A 26,033-nucleotide genomic window follows, 5' to 3' on the forward strand; every position below is an offset into this window, starting at 1 on the left:
AGCAAGAAAAATATAAGAAGGGAAAAAAACAAACAAACAAACAAAAAAGGCAAAACAAGAAAAGCGGAAGACCAAGGCAACCCCAGAGGCCCCCAAAGCAGCGCCGGCCGCCCCAAGCGCGACCCCTCTCAGCACCGCGGCCGCCCCGGCCCCGGCCCCGCCCCGCCCCGCTCCCACGTGGCCCCCCGAGGGCACGCGCCACCGCCTCCTCGTGCCGTTGTCCGCGGCAGCGCCCCGCCCCCCGCGAGCCGCGCGGGCACGGCGTGGGAAGGGCGGCGGGGGGGGCCGCCGTGCTGTGCCGAGGGGAGGAGGAGGGATGAGGGCGAGGCGCGTGGCCGCGGGCCTTGCCCACCCGCGGGACCCCGTCCGGGCCCACCCGCGCCCACGGGGGCGGCCCCGCGCGCCGCAACGCAGCCTGACACCGGGCGCCATGGGGGCCCTGCCGGAGTGGCGGCCCGCGCGGCCAATGGGCGGCCGTCGCCTCGCCGGGGGCGGGACGAGTGGGCGGCGGCCGAGCCAATGGGGGAGCGCGGCGCCGCCAGCAGCCTACGCTGCGCCGGGGTGCGGAGACGCTGCCGCGCGTGGCGTCGGGGTAGGCGCGGGGCGGCCGCCGGGCCGAGGGAGGAAGGGGGGGAAGGGGGAGGGGGGGAAGGGGGGCTGGGGGCGGGACGGGGACGAGGACGGGGACGCAGCCGCCCGCGGACACACGCCCCCCGCGCGCGCCCCCAGGTCCCGCCGGCGGGCGCGGCACGCAGCACGCAGCCCGGCGCGGCGCGGCGGCAGGCAGGGAACCGGGTGGCGGGGCTGCTATAAATCTGCGGAGCGGTCCGCCTCCCGGCACGGCACGGCGCGACATCGCACCGCAGCGCACGGCGTCCTTCCCCCGCCGCCCCGCGCGCACTCCGCCATGCAGCAGCTGATTCCGGTGGCGAGCCGCTAGGAAGGGACCGCCAGGCAGGGAGGGAGAGAGCGACCGTCTTTAAATCGCCCTTCCGTCCCTCTGCTCTTTGTTCCTTTATTTCTCCCTCCATCCACTCTTTTTGTTGGGTTGCGAAAGGAGGGTAGTCCTGTCACTCTCTGAGTTATCCCATTTTTTAAATTTTTAATTTCCCTTTTATTATTTTTTATTTTTTTTCCCCACTGTTGCACTGTTGTGGGAGGGGTGGAAGGATTTTTTGCGTTTTTTTTTTTCTCCCCCTCTTCCGTTTAGAACTGTCCCAAATTTAGCTCTCGTGTGTTGTCTTGAGAGAACTCTCCATCTGCCTCTTACTCCTCTCTATTGGGAGAACTGCACCGTTACTTTTTTTTTTCTTTTTTTTCTTTCTTTTTTTTTTTTTATTAAGCCGAGGGAAGGAAGGTAAGTTGTGGCTTGATTCTCTACGTGATTGTATGTGTGCCATAGGGTCTGCAGGAACGCCCGAGGTGCATGCCGTGTAGAATTACGTTGGTTACCTATGCCTGCTCCGTATTGACACCATTCCTGCCGGCGACACGGCTGGATAAGTCAGTTCGCGCGTATTGCAGCGCGCTTGGACAGTCGAACTGCCAGAGGTGTTAGCGCCTTAGGGAGGGCAGGGGAACGGCATCGAGCCCTGGGAAGGACGGCGTGCGCATCCCTACCTGTCCTGACCCAGCTGCAGAGTTTCCGATACCACCCCGCCCTTCCAGCTCGGGAGGTGTCTCCTTCTGCGGGGCGCGTCCGAGGGGACGGACCCGCACCCCGTGGGTGAAGTTAGGCCGATCGCTTTGAGGAGATCACCCTGCATTTGCAGATTAGCCAGGATAAGACCCCCCGCGCCTAATTGCATTATACACACGGCGTTCCGTGGCATCCCGTGGGGCTGGGAGGCTGCTGCCTGTCATTGCGCACAAAGACGTGGCCGGCGGCAACAAGAGCGCGCAGCGCGTATTGTCAGTGGGTGCGGGCGGCGTGGTGAGAGGAAGCAGTGTACTCTCCCTAGAAGTTGGTTACCCACGATGGATGGGGTCGGGGGTTGGGGAGCGAGTCTTTTCGTGGATGATTAACCCGCTGTGGGAGGGGGCGCGTCCTTTTGTTCGGGGCGTCGGGGCGCTGCGAGGGCTCTGTGCGCGGTGTTTGCGCGGCAGCGGCCCAGGTCTCTGTCCGTGGTGCTACTGGAGCGGCGGGAGGTGCGGGGGGCGGCCCCGGTGAGTTTGGGGTAAGTTTGTATCCGGCAGGCGCGGCGAGGATGCGAGAGAAGATGCAGGCGCGAAGGGACGGACGGGGCGTCCGTCCCATCATCGGGCGCGTCTCCTGTCCCCAGTCCCCGCGGCGGTGGGAGTGTCCGGGCAGGAGAAGGAGGCAATAGTAAACGCTGGAGCTGCAGCGTATGCTTCCGGCAAGGACCGGCTCCTAGCACTGCCATTGTTGTTTAATTTATGCCCTACACGTTGCTCCGTACCCTCCTATTTCACATACTAAAATAATTAAAGTGAGAACTGTACAAAACAGGGCATGTCGGTAGTTGGACGTATTCCGTCAACTCATTTCCAAGAACCGGTGGTGATGCCGGCGTTGAGACGTTTATTTTCACTGTATTGACATAAGCATTTCAGAGCCAGGAGGGTGGAGGACACACCAAACAGTGCAGTCCCCGGGAGGACACACCAAACAGTGCAGTCCCCGGGAGGACAGACCAAACAGTGCGGACCCCTCGGGGACCGCCTTCCCGACTCCCCCCCACCTCTTTCCATTGGCACTAGCCATCCCCTCGGGCACTGGCTGGGACGCGCCCCGCGGGACGGGCAGCGGCGGGCCAGAAGGAGCGGCACCTCGGGGGGGTTTCCCGGGGCGGAAGGGCAACCCGCGCCGTGGGCGCCGCCGAGAAACGAGACGGTGCTGTCGCAGCGGGTGGTGTCCGCTGGCAGTCTCCGAGCCAGCATGACTGTCCGAAGGGGGGTTGCGGGATGTTCGCTCCCGCCGTGCCCTGTCGGACGGGTGGGGTAGGGGTTCGTGTGCCACTCCTCGAATGGAGGCAGCGGCGGACCTCCTCGGCTCGGTGTGTTCAGGGGAAGGGGGCAAGCCGTGAAAGTCGGGAAAGATGAGCAAACACTGTAGAGACCCTCTCCCAGACCCCACCGGGGTCCCTCAAGGGACCCGACGCCCGAACTTCTAGGGTTAGCGGGAAAGGAGAACTGCCGCCCCCTATGCTGCTCGGTGCAGCACGCCGCCCCACTTTCCCCGCTGCCCGCAGGTGTTTGGCTGCGGGGCGGGGCCCGTCCTGCCACACCACTGCGGCGGGGAACAGGGCGGCCGCCGCGAGCTGCCCGCTGGGCCGGGGGCGCGGCCCCGAAGGGCGCGGGGCTTCTTGAGTGGCCGTCGGCGACGTCACTCAGGCGGCGGCCCCGGGGCGGGCACTGGGCGCCTATATAAGCCTGCCTTCTCCTCCTCACCGCCGTGCTACGGTGGGGCGGCTCCGGAACCATCGCTGGCACCAGGTGAGGTAGTCGCGGGGCGCCGTGCAGACCCGTGGGGCCAGCGGGCGCGTTCTTCCCCGGGTGAAAGCCACGCTCCTTCGGGGCAGCAGATCCGGAGAAGGGCTGCAGCCTTTTGGGGTGTACGGCATGGGATAGGGGTGGCAGGGGGAGGCTGAGTTAGGGTCCCAAATACTTGACTAGGTTCGCTCTCGTAAAATGGTGGAAACACGGCGTGTGCGAGAACTTTCCCCCTCCCCAGATATAGGTGACGGGTGCCCGTGTGTTGTGCACTCCCGATTGCAAACTCCAAGGTCTTTGCAGCGTACCATTAAGGGGGCTTCTTGTTGCAGACTTTTTTCTTTCCTTTTTTTCCTTTTTTCCGTTTTGTTTTTTTTTTTCCTGCGGATCGTGCTTCTCTTTTCCTCCTCCCCTTATCTCATACTAGGTGGGCTTCATAGTGTTTTTAACTTTAGAACTTTTTCTGTGTGTCTCTTCCCTCTCCTCCCGCCTTTCCCATGTGTTGCTAATTGGGCTAATTTAGAACCTGTTCTCCCGACAAAACATTGTTCCAATAAACCCTTTGTTTTGTCTGCGCATCCCTCTGAAATACTTTGTCCCCCACCTCACCGTACCCCTTGAGCGTAGCTCCCATTCTTCCGCACACTCTCCCTCTTGTTTGGGTCCGACCTTTCGCTACCCGGATTGCTTGTGTCTACAATAGTGCATCTGCCGTCCTCTGCCCGGGCTCTCCTGCCTGGCGGGGGAGCAGCCTGAGCCCCAGGGCAGTGGCCGGGCGCGGGTGGCACCTCGCGGGGGCCGTCGCTTGCTGCAGAGCGGGGCTGCCGAGGGTGCTGCAGCCGCAGGGGTGTTGCGGCTGCCCGCAGTTCCCGGCGCACCTGTGCGGCTGCAGCGCGCCGGCGGGGTGGAGCGCAGGGCGCGCAGCGGTGCGGAGGTGTCCTGTCCCTGGAGCAGCGGCTGCAGGTAGGGGCGCGGGGCTCCATGGCCGGTGGCAGCACTGGCTCGGTAGCCCCGGGGCGAGCAGGCTGGTTCTGGCGGTCCGCCCTGTCGGCGCCGGTGCGAGGGGGAGAGGTGCGGAGCGTACAGCCCTGCGTGCAGGCCCTTCCGGAGCGGGAGGATGGAGCTTGGGGGATTGTTGCTTGGGGGGCGGCTGGGCGCTTGGGAAGGTGCGCGGCTCGCCTGTCGTCTGTTTTATGGTGTTTCGAGGGTTGTTTCGGTGTTCAAGATGCAGGGCCTCGCGCTGACTGGGCGTGTGTGGGGTCACGCCGTCACCTCTTATTTTTGCAGGGGGTTTTACTTCGGTTTCGCATGTGTTGTCTGCCTTTTTAATTCTGTCCTGATAAAAATGAAGCCGCCTCGTCCTTGCGTCGTCGATGCGGGGAGCGAAGTGGCTTTGTTTCATCTACATAGCGCTGATGGTGAGATAGCTAGTTGGAACACCGAAATAGCTCGGTATCCCTTCGATCTCTGTAATCGCTTATGTACATTTTCTTTAATAAAAGTACAGTTTGTTAGAGTAATAAAGCTGATACTAAAAAAAGCCACAGAAAGACAAAAAATAAATCCAAACCTAATCAATCTCAAGTGATCACAAAAATGCTCAACAAAAACGAAATTAAGGAGTCTCAATTGTAGTCCATTTGGTAGAAGTTATAATATAGACTAAAATGTATTGCTATATTGATGGATTTCAGAAGCTGGTTTTGGTACTAAGGTATAGCAGCTACACAGGACTTAAGCATCTGGTCTTTTTACAACTGATAGTTGGTAAAGTAACCTGATAAGTTGAGTATTTCAGAGCCTGTGTAATTTCTTGAAAGTTAGAAGGGTCCTGTTTTTAAAATGCTCCATGCCATTTTATTTAGTTACTAATCTTTGCCAATGTTAAATTAGAGGGAGTCCAGAAAAAATATTCCAGTAAGCAGGAACCTGTTCTTTTGAGGAAACAGACACCAACCAGGCTCTTAGCTGGAGCTCCATGGTTTTTTCCCTTCAGTACCATGAATTTTGAATCCTGAAATTGCATCCAGTTTTCCCTGTCCCTCTCTTGCCTGTCCTTTTGAAAATAATGTGTTGGAGATGATACATTTAAGAGTGGACTCAGTTATATGGTTTTTACACATAAATCTTTTTGTTTCTAAATACATAAATGGTACATACATACATAAATGGTACATACTGCTTAAAATAGGATATTAATCAGAAATTGTAGATATTCGAGGGTTTTGCTGTGATATATTGAGGGCACTTGCAACTATAGACACATGTAAGTGACCTTGAAACTACAAAGGAATTTCTACCGTGCTTGCTAAAATCTGACAATGCACAATTTTAGTGTTCCCTTCTAATATCTGGTGGCTGAACTGGTATTTTTACTTAGCAATAACTGTCTTTTATGGTTTTGTTCTGGTGGAGTCGCTGATCCTTGCTTTATGCTGTAGAGGTTTTTAATTGCTTTAGTCTTGCTGACAGATACATCTTCAATATGTTCATATTTGCATAGATCTCTTCCTCTTACTGGCTTTATCGACTAATATATTTCTATATGTAAATTTATTGTGACTTTGCCATAGAAATGTGAACATCAATTTTCATTCCCCTCCCTGGATTCTTTTTTAAAAGCTCTTTTTTCAGTGAGAGGAGAAGATCCTTTTACCAGTGTATTTTTGTTGTCTTACATTTATTGCCTATTCAAAAATTGTGAACTACCATACTTCAGATTGAGCTAGGTATTCAAAAATTGTGAACTACCATACTTCAGATTGAGCTAGGTGATCTACATGTAGGAAGTTAGAGTTTTTCTAAATAGCTGCTGGATCTGGAGTATCTTGCTTGAAAAAGAAAAAAAAAAGACAAAGCCTTTCAGATTTCTTCCCATATTTCTATATGGCAGTATTCAAATACAGTGAAACCTCAGGATGAAATCTGCTAAAGCCCCTGTGATGCTAGATAGATTTTAATTTTTTGTGCGGGGGTTGTGTGTGGGGGACACACAAAGCTAAGATGTGACCTAGTGTTCTAAAAGCCCGAGGAATACTTTAGCTTTCTTGCACTTCTTAAAATATGTCAATGCTGCTGCAGATGTGGAGTTTGCAGGTAAAAATAGTACAAGGATTCAAGTGCAAGCTGCTTCCCAGTAAGTGATGCTGAAATGCTGCTTGTGTAGGTAAAACTCTTGCTATCTTTCAGCATAATGGCTTTTGATTATACTTGATTATACTGATGGTCTCAATAGCAATAAAACTGATAGTTAGCTAATGGATAAATTCAGTTTGTGATCAATATATATTCCAGTCTTGCTCTGAAGCCATATTTGCTTGTACTGTAGTGCTTTTTAAAATAGATGTTATTATCTATAGGGGGGATTGAATGTTACTAGCTGTTGCTAAGCCTTCAAAAGTGAGAGACCAGTGGTGTTGTGCACAGATCTTTCCTTTCCTGACAGCCCCCAAATAAATTCAGAAATGATAGTACTATCAGGCAGGACTAGCTGACAGTGCTTTGGGTTTTGACAGCTGTAGTTCCAATTCTGAGGGAAACCACTACATGTTTTTTGATCTGTTGCCTGTGTAAATCTTCCTAATTTGACTTACTCATAAGGATTAGTTCTGGAGAAGCTGGTATAACCGTGTTAGAAGTCGTAGCTTTTAGCTGTTACAACTGGTGAGCCAGATCAAGATGTTTTATTGCTTAATCTCTGCTGAAATTTAAAAAGTCATCCTGAGTTTCTCATGGCAAAATAAGAGGCAGGATTCTTGATTGATTCCAACTGAAGCTCAGAGAAACTGCCAATATTGAGTGAGCTGCTTTTGCCCAGTAGGCATTTCTGTTGGTTTGTAGGGACTCCTAGCATCTAATATTTTGCCACCGAGCAACTAAATATGTTGAATTTGACAGAAGCTGTAGTAAGAGAACAGCTAATTGTTGGTATTCCCTCTATCTTCAAGCACTTGCTGTTTTGCATACTTTTTGGCATACAGCTCTGCACACAGTATACCATGGAAAGATGGCATCAAACACAATTGCTCATGGCAGAATTCTTAACAAAAGCATGGTTTCTCAGAAGGTTAGTTAAAAATTGTAAGCCCACATGATGTTTTTGAAGTAGCTCGCAGTTCACATTGGACTCAGATGGTAAGAGTTATCTGGAGTTTTAGGAGCAATAATTTTATAGTGGCGAAAATTGTAATGAGGTCTTACTTGCATACATTTGCAAAATTCCAATTGGGAACAAACTGAAGCTTTCCAGATGGATCTTAAATTAGTATCACACTGTTTTCTGTCCTCTTTGAATCCCTGTTCCTCATAGTACTTCAGTACCTAAGCAGCAGGGTTTTCATTAGTTTTGAAAGTCATAGTCATTGTCATTGATGTAATGCAGATTTGGAAGAAGCTATAGTTCCCTAATAGAAAGCTGGGATAAGTGTTAGGTGTTTAAATGTTCTAGCAGTGCTCAACTGTTTTGCGTGCACCCCCCTAGGATCAGAATGAGACTCATCCTAGGCATTCCTAGGCTTCAGTTTTTAAAACAATTGTGATTTGCCATTCCCACAGGCAGTCCTGATGTTGCTGATTACTCAAATGATGTGCTGCTGTTTATCAGAAGTTGAAGACACATGCTCCAGGCTAGATGAGGTGTAATACATAGCAAGAATTACTGTCACAGTTTGCTGTGTTTATCAAAAAAAATAGGTATATTCCAGCTAGCCTGCAGTGGCTAACCAGGTGACCCAGAAGCTGGAAAATAACTGAAGTGCTGAAGACATTGTAGAATGATTTAAGGACCCCAGACATTGTTAATTGCCAGGAAATTCAGATACATAATTGTAGACAAATGCCTTAGTAACTTAAACTTACAAGATTTGAGAAAAGGACAATCAGCTGTGGAGTGGGAAAAGTTATGTAAATTCAGCATCTATCAGGAGCATCCCTGGTTCTTAACTTGCTGCTAATATTTTTTAATACTGTTCTACTTATATATTGTTTCAGCAGTAGAATTATGGTCAGAAGGGGTCAGCTTCCTCCTGGCTTTTTTAATTGCCTGTTGGTTAGGTTTGGCTGATTTGCTGAAGATTTCAGTCATATCACCTGGAGTGAGGTAAAGGGATGAGGCAGGACAGAAGAAAACAGGTGGGAACTCTTAGGCCATTTCCACCTGTCTGAATTGTCAGGCTGAGGTAGTGTTCCTGTGGGTTTTACAAATACTCCATCTGTACCTATGTGCCGTGGGACTTGAAACAAGTGAAAGGGCTCCTTAAAATAGTTTCACCTTTAATTTCAAGGTGAGTTGTGGATTCTAAACATTAATGTGTATAGCCTAAATTGAGTTTGGTAGGGAAAAGTGTTTTTTAAAGTATTTAAAAAAAGAGAGCTGTGTCTCTTTGCATACTGTGGTTTGGACAGTCTATGTGCGGGAAGTTAGAGTTTTGTTTTTCTGTACTGACATGGGAAACTTACTGTGAAGGTAGCTTGATGTAGATAAAGTAGGCTAAGGATATCATGGTTATGCCTGCTGTTAAAACTGCTTATACAAAGTGCAATCAAGAACCAGTTTGCTGTTTGTAGGCTTCCTGTGAGAAGTAGAAAGTGAGAGATTAGAATACATAAACACCAGAAAAGGGGAGGGTGTTTATACTTGGCCTTGTGAGCTTGGCGCTTTTTTGTTTTGTAAATGTTTGTGGCATGTGATCTTAGTGGAGTGCTCCTCCACTTATCTGTAATTAACTTCAATATTTTCAGTCTATCTATGAACACATTCTGGAAGTTACGGTCTTCTCCATTAAATGCTGCAGAAACATCTGTGCCTGCGCTTAGGCAGCACCTTTGGAGAAGTACGCTAAATGGCCAAATAGCTTTTGATAGCTTCTGGAGCTAGAGGGGCATAAATGTACTTGTTTGCCTGCAGAAAAAGTTAAGGTTCTTGCAACACTGCTGCAAAAGATCTTGAGAACTGCATGTAACATGGGGGGCATTTCCCTTGCTGTCTAGTTTGGGTTTATGAAAAGGGTAACTTTTCCTTATTACTTGATGAGGAAGCTGGGTGCAGGAGGGAATAGGTTTTGTGGCTGTCACAGCAGAGCAAAAGATTCTTCAGAGGAGGGGGTGATTGGACTTACGGATTTGCTTTGAGCATATACATGCGTATCACAAGAACGCTAGCAGCAAACATGCCTTTGCTTTATTCCTAATGTATTTTTGTAACAGAGTCCTCATTTTGGTGCCATTTGTTTCATCCTCTTGAAATGCCAGGAAACTAATGCTGTGACCTTTGTTTCTATTCATCCATTTCATATGCTGCAACCTAGTTTAAAGGCAAAGCAAGATCTTGGGACTTACTGTTCACTTCCAGTCTTGAATCAGCAGGCATAACTAGTTAAAGGTATGAGGTGAACACTTGCTTGCATATATATCACAGTTGAGAAAAGAAGGGCTTTTAAATCCTGTAAATTTGAGTCTTTAAATCCTAATAGCTTTCATAATTGTAATCAAGGATACTATTTTTATCTCTAGTAACATGCTTAGAAATCTCAGTAGACTTCCTGCTGTGGTTCTTTTCTACCCAAATATGCATTAGAAGCTGCTCTGTTTTCAAAAGAGGGACAACTAAAGTCACAACTCTAAACCACCATATGCTGTTTGTAACAAACTACGCATGTGCTCCACACATACAGTAGTGAAGAAGCAGTTTATTAAGGAGTTTTCCTTTTTCATTTTGATGTGCTTACACCTTGAGCTGTAACCCAGAATTGAATTCCTGACCTAAAACTGCTGTTGCTAGTCTGGCCACAGCACTCATTCTGAAGGATACTGGAAAATTAATGACAAAGTGAACTGCATGAAGTGAGAAAGCTGCTTTTGAATTCAGATAGTTAAACTGTGAAACTTGGCATTGCAATAGCACTTCTATTGGACTGCATCCATGGTTGAGATGTTGGTAGGCAAGATGAGAATTACAGCCTCATTAACCAGCAGAGTAGCTGAATTTTTCTCTGTAACAGTTGAGCAAACTGAAAGAAAATTAAATGGACTTATGCTTGTATTTTAATAAAAGCTATTTTTATAAGGAGAGTGGTTCTCGTAGTGAAATTCCTCTGAACCAATGCAGCTTAAGGATATAAACCTAGCCATCCTGATGATGGAGACCAAAGGTGTGTGTGGTGTTGGTTTGTGCGTGTGGTTTTGTTGTTGTTGTTGTTGTTGTTTTGGGTTTTTTTTGTTTTTTTGCTACAGTGCTGATGATTAAGGTTCTCTTACTTGCTGAAGTTATAGTTAAGCTGTAGAGTTACTTTTTTTGGTGTGGAAGGTTTCTTGCAGACCTCAGTGTTTACAAGATAGAAACTACTATGACATTGAGAGGTGCAACAAAGACATAAAAAGATTCGAGCAACCTAATCAGTGAAAGGGGTGACCCTGCCAAGGGCAGAGGTGGGGGTACCAGCTGATACTTAAAAGGTTGCTTCTAACCCCCACAGCATTCTGTGAATCTCTGATAAAGTAAGTGTGAGAGGGACTTTCTGTCTAAGTTGGGTAACAGTAGAAGAAATGTAGATTCCGTTATCTTTTTATATGATAAGCTCTGTTATTTTTTTATATGATAAGCTAGTCTTTCCTTACAAAAGGAGTGGATACTGCAGATTTTTGCTGTGGCAAAACTACAGCCTATTTTCTTCTGGGAATGTCCTTTGATCTTTACAAATTGGTATATGTGTAGCTAGGTGGCATAAAGACTACCTGTTTTGAAACATGTTTAGGTGTTCTGAACCAAGGGATGTCAGTATTTCTGAAGAAATGCCAAGTAAAGTTACTAGTTACCTTGGTGTGACTTGGATAGAGTGAGTAAATGCACCAGGATTTTTGAATCCTGGTGTTTGAATCAATGTCTAAGAGTAGGGACTAAGTGGATAGTTTTGGTAGGGACAATTTCCTTTTTGAATTAAATTTGATAATGCACAGTTTAATTACTTTATGCATAGCAATCTTGTGTAATATTGGTATATACTGTCAGACTAAATTCCCATCAAATACAGTACAGATATGCAGGACTTTCCATTGACCTATGTAAATGCATATTAGATGGTACACTGGTACAGCATGATTTACACAACATCTAATAATACTTGGGCAGCTTTGAATGCATGAATGCAGATAGTACATGTTTGTCATTTGTAGTGTGTATGGACTGCAGGGTTATTTAATTGTCAGGGGAAAAATAGAGGTAGTACAACAGGATTACATAGGAATAAAAGCATCATTTATTGAAAAGTAGAAGTATTTTATCATGCATCTAGCAAAGAGGTGAAAATGCCTTTCATATTTGAATCGAAGATAAATTTGGGGCAGTGTCTGTGACTCAAATTTGATAACTTGTAAAACTGATCATGGAATCGTGGAGTGGTTAGGACTGGAAATGATCTTAAAGGTCATTTATTTCCAACCCCCTAGACATCTCCCTCTAGACCAGGTTGCTCCAATCCCCATCCAATCTGCCCTTGAACTCTTGCAGGGAGGGGGCATTCACAGCTTCCCTGGGCAACCTGTGCCAGTGTCTCACCACTTGCAGTCAAGAATTTCTAGTATTTAAACTAAATCTAATCTGCTGGGTTTCAGTTTGAAACAGTTCCTTGTCCTACCACTCCATGCCCATGTAAAAAGTCCCTCCCCAGCTTTCCTGTAGCCTCTTCTGGTACTGTAACGCTTCTCTAAGGTCTCTCCCTGGAGGCTTCTCTTAGGATGAACAACCCCAGCTCTCAGCCTGTCCTGCTAGAGGAGGTGCTCCAGCCCTTGGATCATCTTACTGACTCTTCTCTGGACTTGTTTCACCAACTCCACGTTTTCCTTATGTTGATTTGTCTCCTGGGACACCTGTTAAGGTATGCCTGACTCCATGAAAGTTGTAATGCTCTGCAGATGAGTACAGCTTACGGTGAGTACAGCTTATGAGTTGTTATAATTGATATCTACCAGAAAGAAAGGCACATCAGGAAGCTGTTTTTTCTTTCCTGACTTGAGGAAGGTGGTGAGTTGACTTGCATACTTACAACACCAGTTGTATGTCAGTGACAGCCTACAGATTGAAATTCTGGTGGCATCATCTTGCTCTAATCTTAAATATCTAAAAAGTTTGCCTGAGAGCTTCGGTTACTTGCTGGTCTACTCACAAGAGAGGTTCTGTCCAGCCTTGACTTGAAAATGGGTGAAAGATGGCTGCTCCTCTGTACGAAGGCAGTGTTTGCTGGAAGCCTAAGCCTTTCTTCCTGTTGTTACCTGTTCAAAAATGGATGTTACCTGTGTAGTGCAAAACCAGGTGAGATTAAATAGTGAGAAGCTATTCCCATCCTAGAGGGACCTCAGTGTCCAGCTCTCTAAGTCTCTATGGCATTTACAAAACAGGCTGCTTCCTTGGTATTTCTAAAAGTAGTTTTTTTCCTGCCTTTTCTTCCCTGCTTCAGCAAAACAAGTCCCTCTGTATCTTCATTTGAAGCTTGAGGGGTAAAGTTGTCTTGCTTTTAATCATCTGGTGAGGCCAGCATTTTGCAGAAGGTGTCCTCCACGTAATGCAGTGTCAGATGCAGGCAGATGGGACAAAATAACTAGTTTCAGTCTCTGTATCAGTCTGAAGTCTGGAGCCAAAGTAGCATGAGGAAACCAAACTTCATCCGGTACCTTCTCCTGTTGCATGTCAGTAGAGGACTTTATGTGGTGGTAGGCACCCAGATGCAGTGCTTCGTCCTGGAAAAATACTTCTGCTAATACTTGTCTAGCCCTGTGCTGGGTGAGAAATAGTTTTGTCTAAAGCCTCAGCACTTCTTATAAATTGTTGCAGTTCTCCTGAACTCCACAGATTTTACCAGGAAAACTGGAAGTAAGACTCAGAGGAAGGCTCCTGCCTTCTCTTCCTCTGGTAACTTCCTGCTTGGGTAATGCTGACCTACAATGTCTGGACTGGGTTAGGAGCTGACTGCCTGACTTTCCCTCTGCTCCATCCTTGTGTGTGGGGCTGGGTTTGCAGCCCGGTGAGCTCTGGGAGGAGGCCAGGGCTGCCCATACTGGTCACAGCCGGTTCCAGCCGGATCTCCAACAGCCTCACTGCGGCAGGACCCAGCCAGCCACACCTGTCGAGGGACTCCACGGTGCCTCTATGAAAACCTACATAATAAAGGACAAAAAAATGGACAAGTGGAGAGGAATGAGGGGAGACAAGTGGGAGGCAACAGCCCTGCGAGCAGTGAGGTTGGAAGAGGTCAGAAGGAGGAGGTGGTGGTGCTGGCAGCCCGGCAGCCCTGGGAGGAGGCAGCGGTGGAGCAGGCCTTTCCCTGCAGCACATGGAGAGGACCATGCTGGAGCAGATATGTGGGTGGCAGCCCGCGGAAGACCCTGTGCCATAGCAGGTGGATGTTTTGTGAAGGAGCTGCTGGCTGTGGAGGGCCCTTGCTGGAACAGGGAAAAAGTGTGTCTGTAAAGCCCTGTCCTCTATAACCTCACTGGAGATTGGCGGGGTGGGGAGGAGACTGAGGAGCTAGGAATGAAGGACTGAAATTGAGCCAGGGAATGTGGGGGTAGTGGTGAGGGGGGCATTGCTTAAATTTGGTTTTGTTTCCCCTCTAGCTACATCTCTTTTAATTTGCAATACACTAATTTTTCCTCAGGTTGAGTCTGTTTTGCCTGTGATGCTAATTGGTGCAGGATTTCCTCTTCTGTTCTTTGATCCATGAGCATTATCATCCTTTTTTTTCCTCTCCTGTTGGAGGCTCAGTTGGGTATCTGGCAAGCCCACAACACAGGTCAGAGGCTCAGTCTGTGTCAGAGGGCAGTGAATTTCAAAAACAGGCAGTGTACTGGTGGCCAGACATACTTTGCTAAACAGATCATATGTAAAGGTGAAGATGACTGTGCTGTTAAAATGCTTCTGAATTTAGGAATGTCTACTCTCCAGAGCAGAGAGAGTTTGCTATGTCTGCTAGTTAATAAGGAGTAACAGGGCTTTAAAGTGGCCCAGGAATGTGCATCCAGGGTGTTATTAATGAAAGGCTTTGTTCTGTACTCCAAGTTGTGATTCCAGGAAGACATGGTTTCTGTGTTTAAGTATTGCTCCCCAGACAGGATAGTTACATTTCTGTACTAGAACCTGACAACAGGTTTTTGTCTTAATTCACATTAAGTTTTTAAATGGTTGTGGAACAAGTGTTGGTTAGATCAGATATTCCTGACAATGACAGATCCTTTCCAAAAGGGAGTCAGAAGTTTGAATTTTTATTTTTTTTTTTTTTAATCTATTTAGGTAAGTAGTATTTCCATTGTCTGACTTGCTTCATTCTTCTCTCATCTGCTAGAGAAAGAACTCAACTGTTGGGCCTACCACATTCCTTTGGTCTGGGTAGCTGTTGTTAATGTCTTGTGTAAACTGTAGTGATTCAAGGTACACAGTTCTGCTTCCTCAGCAGTGACAGACCTTAAATCATCGCTCCTAGGTCTTTTGTATTTCTTTGGATCAATGAAAGAGTTAAAGGCATTAGGCAGTATGCTCAGATGGGTAGCAGCTGCAGCTTCAGTTCTCAGCTCTGTCCTCCTTAACAAGTTAGTAGGTATTAAAACTTGCCTGTTGGTCTTGGATTTTATCCAGTGGTAAATGTTACCATTTCTAGTGTGTGTCCTCTTTTTCAGTGTTCATAATAAGGGAATGAATGATGATCTGAATTTGCACTGCCAGTGCAGAGCCATAATAACCACCAGTGTTTAGAGGTAGAGGCTGATGGTAGTGGTTGAATTGACTTAATTTGGTGCTGGGGCATCTTACAGACATGCTGTTGTGAGAGGGTCACTGCTGTCAGAAATTCATCATTCTTGTTGCTCTAGAGGGCTTGGTGAGGCTCATCCAGCTCCTGGAAAATTGCCTGCTATTTGCTGCTTATTCTTGTGGACAACAGTGACAGCCAAGGAAAGACTGAAGTGGGCCATACAGCTTTGGGAGTGCAAGGAAAGGACATGGGGGCTGTTGAGGAGGCTTCTGAACCCCCAAGGGTAGGAGCTTTGATGAAGCAGACTCTGTCAGATAGTAAATGACTTTGGCTGGTGTTGTGTATAGTATTTTGCTTCTTATGACTGTGCTCTTCTTTGAGGAATGAGGACACAGTGAGAGATGTGGGTAAATTAAGGCAAGAGTGTATGCCAAAGGGTTTTCCAGCTTGGGGAGAAGAAATTGAAACTAGGTATGGAAGGGTGGTAGATGTGGGCACTAAAACCAACTTGCATTTAAGTGAATAGGGTGGAGACTGAAGCTCTAATACAGACTGTTACAGGAATGAGAGTGCCCTCAAAGGATAAAGCAGCTCAAAAGAACATACCCTTTATCTGTATGCAAGTTTATGCAGCTGATATGATGCACAGTGGGAAGTAGAGATCTTTTAGTAGTTCAGATCTGTGGGACTGCTCATGTGGCTTCTGTCCAGTGAAGGAGGTATACAGGGTTTCTTGGAAAGAGGGGAAAACAGTCTGTTTTGTATAGAAGAGTGGCTCAGATGTATGAGGCTCTTCTAGCACTTACAGAAATTATTAGTCATATTGGGCTGAGTAAATTAGTAACCAAGTAATGGTCCAAAAAAAAAAGCTGCACAGGAGGAGATGGCAGTGAGGATGGGACATAAAGAGGAGTAATGCCACCGAATAAAGGGTTGGTGTTGAAAAAGCTAGTGCTCAGCTGAGGTTGATAAAAGATGTCAAAGGCATTAATATGGGTTTGTACCAATGTCCTGGTTTGGGCCAGGACAGAGTGGATTTTCTGTCTTGTATTTTTTGCATTCAGCTAAGTCTCTCTAAGCAGCTGCACTTGCTGAAATTAACAGCAAGTTTCTCAGACAGTGTCTGCTTCTAGGACTGATAACACTCCATATTTATACTTAGAGCTGCAGAACCAAGGCCACTGCTCTGTTCTGAGCAACATCTTGCGCTGTGAAAGAGAAAGGGAGTAAAAGGGTCACACCTGCAACCTCCTTTAGGGAGGAGCAGACAAGACAGGTGGCCAGAATTTAGCAGAGTATTACATCCTGTATGCATCATACTCAGTATAAATTCAAGGGATCGTGAAGGTCAAGCCTCTTTGCCCTTCCATTTGGCCCTTTTTTGCTTCTTCCTGCTTTCTTCAGCATCCTGGGAGGATTGTGTCTGTTCATCTGCCTGTGGTCCCAGTCCATGCCAGTCTGAATCTGTGTTCCTGCCTTCAGCTGCTGACTGCTGCTGACTCCAGGAGTGCAGCCTGAACTTCCCAGGGCTGCCCTGCAGCCTCAGTGGTGATGTGGGGAAAGGTGGAAGGAATGCAATCATTTTTTTGTGTATTTGTAAATATTTAATATTTTTCTTGTTTTATTATTACTTTCATTAAAGCTGTGTAGTTCAGTTTCCAACCCATAAGTCTCTCTCCCTTGTTCTCTCTCCTTTCTTTATCAGGAAGGGGAGAGGGATTAATAGATAGCACCTGTCATTTAGTTAATTGCTGGCCCAGCATTAAACTGTGACAACCAGTACTGTAGCAATAGAAAAATAAAGTGAGGAAGAATATGGACTTACTGCTGAATAGGATGGGTAAGTTACTGACAGCAGACATAAAAAGCTCAGTGAAATACTCAGTGCTTTTAATGACTTAGTCTTCACTGACAGGTTTTTCTGAGCTCTTTTTGCATAGGGAGAGAAGAGCTACTGGGAATAGAAGAGATTTGGGTCTGGGATCTCTTGAGAAACCTCAGCTGTTTCAGGTCCATGGTTTGAGGGTAGTGAGAGGATTGTTTGCTGTCATGATGAGGCCCCTAATACTTTTCATGGATTAAGGTCAGGAAGGTTCCTGGTAACTGGAGAAAAATGTGCTTTGCTGCTTTTAAAAGTGAGTGCAGCAAGGATTGTGAGTGGAGCTTCACTATAGTCCCTCAGTAAGTCACAGTACAAGTAGTCTTCCAGTGAATTTTTGGAAATTCTCTGAAGTAAGTGTGATTGAGCAGAGCAATAGATGTCATCTGCATTGAGTTGAGCATGACTCTTCATGTGGTTTCCCATGGTCTTTGAAACAGCTTCAGGACATGAAGGCTTAGGTGGGTTGACTGCTGGATGGAAGACTGGTGGGATTTTTGAGCTTGAAGTTCAGTGGTTAGAACTTGATGACCTTTCTGGAGGCTTGTTAAAAGTGGATGTCTAGGACTCTGCCATCCACCTATTGTATTTACTGTTTCTTTCAGTGACCTGGGGAAGGGGAGAAAGTTGACCCTCACCAAGTTTACAGACAGCATCTGATGGGGGGCATATCTGATGTTCTCAAAGTCAGGGCTGCTACCTGGAGAGACCAGGACTAGTTAGAGGAAGGGGCTACCAGGGACCCTTTGCAAGTCAGGCTGGAGCAGTGTGCAGCCTTGTTGTGGGTAGGCTAGGACCCAGCAGTTACATGTGTGGAAGAAGGTCCTGGCAGGCAATGAGCTGAGTAGCGCCAGAGAAGCTTTTGCCCCACTGGAAGAGCTGGTAAGTGACCCTGGGGTCCAAGGAAATGATGTCTTCCTCCTTAAAGGGTTTCCAGCCTACACATGGTAAAATCCATTAGCAACCCTGGTCTGATCACCTGGCTGAACTTGTCTGGACAGGGAGTCAGTGTGGAAACTTCCAGGAGTTTCTGCTTGGCTGAATGACTGTGATCTACCTACCTCTTGTATATAAAATGCATTTAGTGGACAGAAATAAAAGAATGAGAGGGTCCTTTGAGTCCTAAAAAAAATGGAAACTAACTCACCTCAGGTAAACAAAACTGTTGTTTTCATATCAAGGTTGAAAGATCTTTTTTGAGTGGAGTAGCTTTTACTTGCTGTATCTGACATAAAAAGCTGTAATTGTATTGGAGGAATAGGCTGCTGTAGGCAGAAGATGGCAAGATCGGATTCTGCTTTGTAAGCTGCTCTATTCAAGAGGTCACTGGTTTGGAAGATGTGCTGTAGCTTTGAGTTTTATGTGATACAAGCTTTATATAGAGAGAAGCTGACAAACCCAAGCTGAAATATTTAATAACAAGAAATGCCAGCACAATATGAAACCACTGGCTGTTCTTATGAGTGCCTTTCAAAGTGAAATTAAGTCCTTTTCACTGTTCAGTAGTGGTAACACTACTTGACACTCCTTGCCCTTCAGGCTGCAGGTATTTGGGATAGCCATTTCACCCTTAGTATTGTTACCTACTCAGCACATGGGCAGCTGCCCTTGAGTCTTACTTTACACTTAATGCATAGCATCAGTTAACAGTATTTTCCCAAGCTTTTTCGTGAGCTGTAGTAGAACTAAATGTTCACTCATTCTGAGGTACTGTCTGGTATTGTTCCTTTGAGAGGAAAGAGTTTAGTTGCCTCTTCCTCTGCATAGGTTTGCCTATTCAAAGATCTGTCTGAGTTTTCCTGGTGTGTGTCAACCTAGAGGAAAACAGGCTCCGTATTTAGATTTTTAAGTAGTCTTCAGAGTCCTCTTGGAGCTCAAAAGACGCACCTCTGCATGAACCACTTGAGAGCAGTGGCTGTCAGGTTTTCTGGAAATAACTAAGGATAGTCCTGAGCCAGTTGAGGATTTTTTGGCAGCTGGGATGTTTAGTGGGTTGATGTTAGTGATGTTCTGTCTGGTAAGAGGTGAGCTATACTGGGAAAGCTACTGACCAACATTGACCCAATCTGTCTGCCAGTAAAGCTATTAAGAATTATAGCCAAGCTCACCACTTAAACTCATATAAAAGCAATATTATTACTGCAAAGGGGGTTTTGGGTGCACCTCAAGGAAAGCATGTTTGAGCTTTGGCCATGTATAGTCTTTTTTCAGAGGCAGGTCCTTCAGTGTCCTGTGGATCAGGATAACTTGCTGTGGGTGATACTAATCTTTGTTACAACAGTCTTTATAGTAAAAAATGTGGCTTGAAAAGAAATGAATGTGAGGCAATGAATGAAAAAATGTGGCTAAAGGTCAGAAGGCTGAACATGGCTGTAGTGATCAGAGTAAACCTGTTCATACTATAACATAATGTAAGTCTATATTTTATTTCATGGTGTGTTAAAGTTGGATATCCTTGTTCTAGAAATAACTTTAGTTTATTTTCCAGCTTCCTGATTCGTGGAGGTGACTGGCATTGTGTAGTTGAATGGTAACTTAGTAGGAGAGGAAAAGGAGCAACCGCTGTTCTGTGCTTTTATGCACTGGAGAGACTTGTGTATAGTAAATAAAAAACACAACAGCTTTGATTGGAACTACTTACTTTTGGCAATAATCTACTTCTGCTTCTGGTTATGAGCTGGTAATTTTGCAGAAAGGGGTATGCAGAAGTAGTATGCCTTTTCTGCAATTAACAATATGTGGCCAACTGGTGATTATTTATATCAATAGTACCTGACTTGCTGTCCATTTTTCTGTGCTATACAGTACCTGGTGACATTGAGGAGGTTAGGATGCAGAGATGGTGTTAAAACTGAGTGCAAAAGGCAGTGGTGGTAAAAGGGGAGGCAGAAACCATAAATAGTTTAGGTATTGCCTTGGGCTCAGGTATTTTTACAGTAGGCAGTTCTTCTGTGTTTACTTCAGTTTGCTACAAAATACTTAAGTTTCAATATGATGTGGATAGTTTTCTTAAGGCTTGGAGGTAGGAAGGAGTGCAGTATATGTTTAAGCAGACTTTCCATTATCTTCTGTGGGTAGCAGGTAAACTAACTGGAGGATTATGGAGAGCTGGAAGACATGACTATTTTGAAGAGAACAGCTAATGGCTGTGCTTCAGCTGCCTTGCCTTGATACTAATGGGTCCTTCACTGCCTGCAGGCATTTGAGTGCAATGAATACCTCATACAAGTGGCCTCTGAAGGCACTTAAAATAATGATCCTAAACTGCACTTCTAGTGCATTCCACCTCATGGCCATTCATTCCAGTTACCAGTTGGTATTATCTATGCAGATCATAACCAAAATAGTTGATATCTTATACAGTCATGTTACATCTGCAAACCCAAAAGAGCTCTTGAAGAATGGGAGGAGATGAGTAGGTCTGACACTGATCTTGTGGGACTGCTAGTAACTAGTCATCATGGTACTGAAATGTGATGTGGGCTTTATAAAACTAGAACATTAACCAAAATTAATGTTTCAGTACAATAAAATAGAATTAAGGGTAGTGTCTTGTTCTTGCTGCCATCCTGGTTCCCACTTTTCTCAAGAGAAGACCCCTGGTGAGGATTTAATCCTGAGCATAGTTTTGATGTGTCCTACTTGAGTGAGGTAGGATTGTGGTGGGGTTAGCAAAAGGTCCAGCCATACAACTAAAATGTGGGAGTGATCACTTGTGGAAACTTGATCAATCCAAGCTGATAAATCCGGTCATGTGAATAGACAAAAAGCCTCAAATAGACTAATTATCTGAGGAGGGGGAAAACCTCCAGACCTATAGTAGGCAGCTTAAATTCCTGGATGTCCTTACTAATCCTTGTTCCATGACTAGGTGTTCATGGATTCTGCCACTACAGCTGTTCTCCAATATCTAGGCAAGATCTTTAAACTCCTTCTTTCCAGGTGATGTCAAGAAGGAGTCATAAAAGGAATGCTTGATCACCCTCTTCTAAAGAAATATACCTGCCTGAATTTTTAATACATCTTTTCAGTCCAACATTAGATTTGTAAAAACATCGGATTTCTAACAACCTTTCAGCTAAATAGAAAATAGCCTCTCCTCAAGGTCAAGTTCTGGAGTGAACTGGAAGCATGTAATCAGTTTAGTAAGGAGAGTGGCATTTGGAATATTCTTAACGGTGAGCAGCTGGCAGTCTCTGCTTCCTCTAAAAAGCACACTTCACAACAGTTATTTGCAGTATATTTTCCTTGAACTGTTTCGCAGTTCCTTGATTAGGAAGTGCTTATGACTTACTGTGCTGTGTGGGTGTAGCCAGAGTACAGCCTTTTACTGGCTAATCAACATTTTCCTGCCTTTTTTTTTCTCATTATGAAAGTAATCTAACTTAGACTAAATGTAGGCACCCTTAAAACCTGCTGCACTACTGCTGAGCATGAGTAAAACATATTTGGAAGTGGTACAAGAACAGACCTGTGCTTGTTTTCTTTTCTTCCTGCTTCTTCCACTCCACAGATACTTGGGTAGGGAAAGGATTCTGTTGACATATAAATGCCAGCAATTTACAATCCATATATTTTCTACTTTCTCATGAGAAAAGGAGTGTAATATTCTATGAAGTTGGCTATTGTTACATTGTCTGATCTGAATAAATTGAGTGTAATCTGTGAGGATTTCAGGTAGATTAGTTGTGGGGGCCCCCTGGCAATGAGCAAGCAGGTGATACTGCAGTTGTATGCTTTTCAGTCCAGTAGCAGTAAGCTACTGTTGTTACTATTAAGGTATCAGCTTTCTCCTCCTTTTTCATGTAAATACTATAAATTTATATAAGATGAGTCAAGAAGTCAAATATGCAGCCATGCTGGAGCTGTCACATATGTGTAAAGTCCCTGGAAGAAGTAGCCACTTCTGAGTAGTTGCAGATGATTCTGGAACATTCTGGTAAGTTTTCTCCCTCAGAATGAGCCAGGACACTGGTAAGACTTTTTAAAAGCCTGGACCTTTGATTATGCCTGGACTATTAATCAGTTTAATGTCTCTGCTCTGCTTCTAATGCCTCATGCATTAAGCGTATGGCATTTGAAAACCCTATTCTATGTGAAAAAAAGGTGTATTGAATAACCAAGAGCTAAGAGTAGTGTTTTGTTGTTTCTAATTATGGTTCTGCTGAATAGGCAGACTCATGTTTTGTGGGGTAGGTTTTCAGTAGAAAGTTAGTTGGACTTAAGGTATAAGTAATTAGAAGATGGCTAACTTGACAACACTATAGAAGTTTTTCTAACAGACAAGCACAGGTGTACTCATTAATCTAGCAAGTGCTCTAGGCAATGAAAGATTCAACAGATAAGAGAAGGAATTATTTCAGTGTAAGGCAGCCTTAAAACTTGTTACTTTCTGGAGGTGCCAGTGAAGAGTCGTCTTGATGAATAATTCTATAGGCAAGATTTGATATGTGGAGGGGAAGAAATCCTAGAAAGCCAGAGTCAGTGACAGTGGGCTTACACAATGGATCACACAATAGTCGCTGTAAAAAAAGTTTCCCTTCTGCTACAGTTTGTTCCCCGGTCTTTGTTTTTTTAAGAGCTTACATACAGCTAGCTGTTAGTTCAAATTCAGTTCTGTTCTGAAGCCTCTATAAAGGCATGACACATCTTGTCTCCAATTGATAAGGAAGGTGTCACAAATGGACTTGAAGAGGTAGACTTGGCAGTAATGATGTCAGAACTGGGGAGGTGGGTACCAATTTGATGTATCAGGAGTTTTATCTTTATAAAAAGAGTACTGAAGCATAAAGCTTTATTTCTCTTCAGTTCCTTCTTAAATATGTTATTTTACTGTGTTAATTAGTGTGTTGATTTACTTGAGATAAGGTTCGTGTTGGCTGGACTCTTGAAAGAAATGCTTTCTTTGCATAGGTCCTGCTTTTACTCACCTATTCATGCTGGTGACAGTGGCAGGGCTATAAGCTTAGAAGAAAATGGTCATTACTGGACAACACAGGCTATTCTGAGCATAGGTGGAATACATCAATCTACTCTCAAGAGCACTGTTTTCGTGGGCCTTGTTGTAGAGTACATTTTATCTGATAAACTGAGGAGTGGAATTGGCAAGTAGAGGATTGAATAGAGATGCAATCTATGTGTGTAGTAAGCAGTATTGAACTAATACTTTGAAAACTTAATGCTATTTTGCCAAACAGGTTTCTTGAGTCTTATGTGTGAATTCTTTCTATTTATGCTGGTTAATTGAGTAAGAAATGTATATACTTTGCTTTACTGTTGGTACATTTTGTAAGGGGCACCTTACAAAATCAGTCCATTCACAAGGCATGTGTGATATGCCATCTTATTTTGCTCCACCACTGGAGTGGTTTGTAACAAAGTATTGGTTTGAAACCTTAAAAACTAAAATGTTGGGCTGGGAATTGATGTCTTGGATACCCTTAAATCTTCCACTCTTTCTCATTGCTTATTAGGCATAGTTGCTTTTTACAGTTATGTAAGGTAAAAGTTGATATTGTATGTTTACTATAATGTAAACTTGTACATGCAAAGGCATTTGAATGTCTAGGAAGTGCATTATAAATGAACTGTATTTGCTGTTGCACATAGAATGGGATGACTGGGTGATGTATTCATGTTTCCACCACTTAGGGATGGTGGAAACTTCTCCGTAGCTCTTTCCAGTTATGAGAGAACATGACAGACCTAATTTATTCTACTTGTGTCAAGGCCTTTTTAATGGCTGGAGCTGATGCTAGTGGTTAACAACCCTTACTGCATACTTTAGTTTTTTTAGTCCATTAAAAACTACCAAAGGTATATTAATATATTAAGTTAGTCAGTTATAATAATGACTGAAATACTTCAGTATTGGAGAGGTTGGCAGGCACCTTGGGAGATTTTCTGGTTCAACCCCCAGTTTAAAGGAGGGTCAACCTACAGCAGGCTGCCCAGGACAGTCAGTGCCCAGCTGAGCTTTGGATGTCTTCTGCACTGCCCAAAGAGTCTGTCATCTATAGATCAGTTACTCAGTGCTTTTCCATGCTCATCATGGAAATAAGTTTTCATAATATGTTGTTATGAGATGAGAATTCTAAAAGGAGTCTGCTCAGTCTTCTCTGCTCCGTCCCACTGGTACTTAATCTTTACTGGTAAGACCAGTACTACATGAAAAAAGCATAGACTGTGTCAAGCCTCTACCATGTCTGTTGCTACCAAGTACCCTTTGCCATTTAGCAGCAGGCCCACATTTTCTGTAGTCTTCCTTCTGTTTTCCATATTCCACATCTTAATATGACCTGTTCCTAGCAGTGCTGATAATTTGAATTAACTTCCACAGTTCCGAAGTAGACATTGTGTCATCAGCCAGCTTGTTAACACTTTGAAAAATATGCTCAGAACACTTTTTCCTCCTTCTATATTAAGATGTGACTGGTTTTTAAGAGCTTGTTTTCACTGGCTGTTCTTAGTTCTGCTTTTTACACTTAACCATCCTCAACAAAAAAACTATGAAGCACAGATCTGCAAACTAAGTTTTCCTTACTGAGAAGTTACCATGCTTTTGATCTTACCTAAGAGCACTTAATTTCCTTCTGTTGAAGGATATAACTTGGGCAGTAGTTAAAGAGTCATGTGTTTCACCATGAGTATTTACTTTTTTGTTTCCCCTGCAGGCATTTAAGCAGTAGTTGGAGACTCGCTGTGGTATGAACAATTGGATGTACTTTTTAAAATGACTGTTTTATTTATAATCTGCTTTCTGTATTGTGGGCTGCATGAGAAGGAAACAATAGCTTGCGGAGATCTGCTTTTGGTAAAGCTCTGGATGTGCAATACCAGCCAAGTTTTTGGTTTGAGGGCTTGACTAAAGCAATGTGTCCAGTAGGAGGTCTAGATGAAGTCTTTTAGACCTTGTCAGGATGCCAGTAACAATCAAGTATATCTACAGTTTGCCCTTCATCTCTAGCCTTTAAAGGAACAATGTTGTACTATCTAAACAATAGTTGAAATTGATGTTACAAGGAGGGGGAAAAATCAATTCTGTATTTTACTCCTCTTTGGCAACATTATTTAAAAGCAGCAGCAGGATAAACCTGAAGGCAGTTGATGGTTGAGTAAATGTGTACTAAGCTTGTTGTCTTGGGGTCTGCAGAAGCTATTGCTGAATCTCTCAGCAACCTTAAAGTGTTTTGGGGGTAAAAGGTCTCTTAACCTGCATAATACCCAACAGTCTGGTTAAGGATGCTTGTTTCCTCTGCTTGGGCTTTACTGCTAGTAGGTAACTCTCAGAGTGAAAATCTGTATGCAGAACTGCTTGGATTCTAGTGGAACCCAAAGTTATTGTGGGAACTTTTTACTGTGGAAGATGGCTAATTCTTTTGATTAGTTTGTGTTTTAGTTGAGAGCTAATGGAAGAGGTCCTCAGTTGTAATGTTCCTTGCAAATTTAATTTCCATGCTGGCGTTTACCTTTCCTGCTTGTAGTGTTTGCTCTTCTTTTTGCTTGTGTTGTGCATCAAAGATTATGGCTTTCTGTTCATGAACTGGGGTACTGACAGACTTTGCAGATACTGTTGCAGAGAAAAGAAAATTCTTTTTACAGAAATAGCTAAATACCTTATTTTTCGGAGCCAGTTCTCTAGTGTCAGTCTTCTAGTTTTGGCAGACTTAGTAATTTCTTCCTCTTAATTGGAATGTTTTCCACATAAAGGACAAAAATACTAGTGGTGGAACCGGAAATAAACAAATACAAGTCTTTTTGCTCAGCAAGAAGATTTTGTAGTACTTCTCAGCATCATTTCTGTGAAAGAGCTCTGTTTGGTAAGTTTAGCTGCTGACAAGGCCTGTGGGAGAAAATGAGTAAATGTTACATTGTACTAAAGGTGTTAGGAAGCATCTCTATCTCTGGGAAGACTTTATAGAAAATATTAGAGAAAAATCCCAAGAATTAGAAACCACTTAATTATC

General features: G+C 44.7%; 1 protein-coding gene across 8 annotated transcripts in view; it reads left to right on the plus strand.

Moving 5' to 3' along the window:
- Positions 1-342: 342 nt before the first annotated feature.
- The window catches only part of ELAVL2 (ELAV like RNA binding protein 2), a 79,377-nt gene continuing 53,686 nt past the window's right edge, over positions 343-26,033 (plus strand). The window contains exon 1 of one of the 8 annotated variants that reach the window (XM_071730583.1): positions 343-592. In XM_071730583.1, the coding sequence (XP_071586684.1) occupies positions 431-592 (162 nt within the window). In that variant the 5' untranslated portion in view covers positions 343-430. Of the gene's footprint in view, positions 593-3,351; positions 3,457-13,529; positions 13,901-26,033 lie in introns of those variants that run through there. The other 7 variants (XM_071730585.1, XM_071730588.1, XM_071730589.1 and 4 more) reach the window with 7 other exon arrangements.

The sequence above is a fragment of the Heliangelus exortis genome, chromosome Z, assembly GCF_036169615.1.
Source record: "Heliangelus exortis chromosome Z, bHelExo1.hap1, whole genome shotgun sequence".
Classification (NCBI taxonomy): domain Eukaryota; kingdom Metazoa; phylum Chordata; class Aves; order Apodiformes; family Trochilidae; genus Heliangelus; species Heliangelus exortis.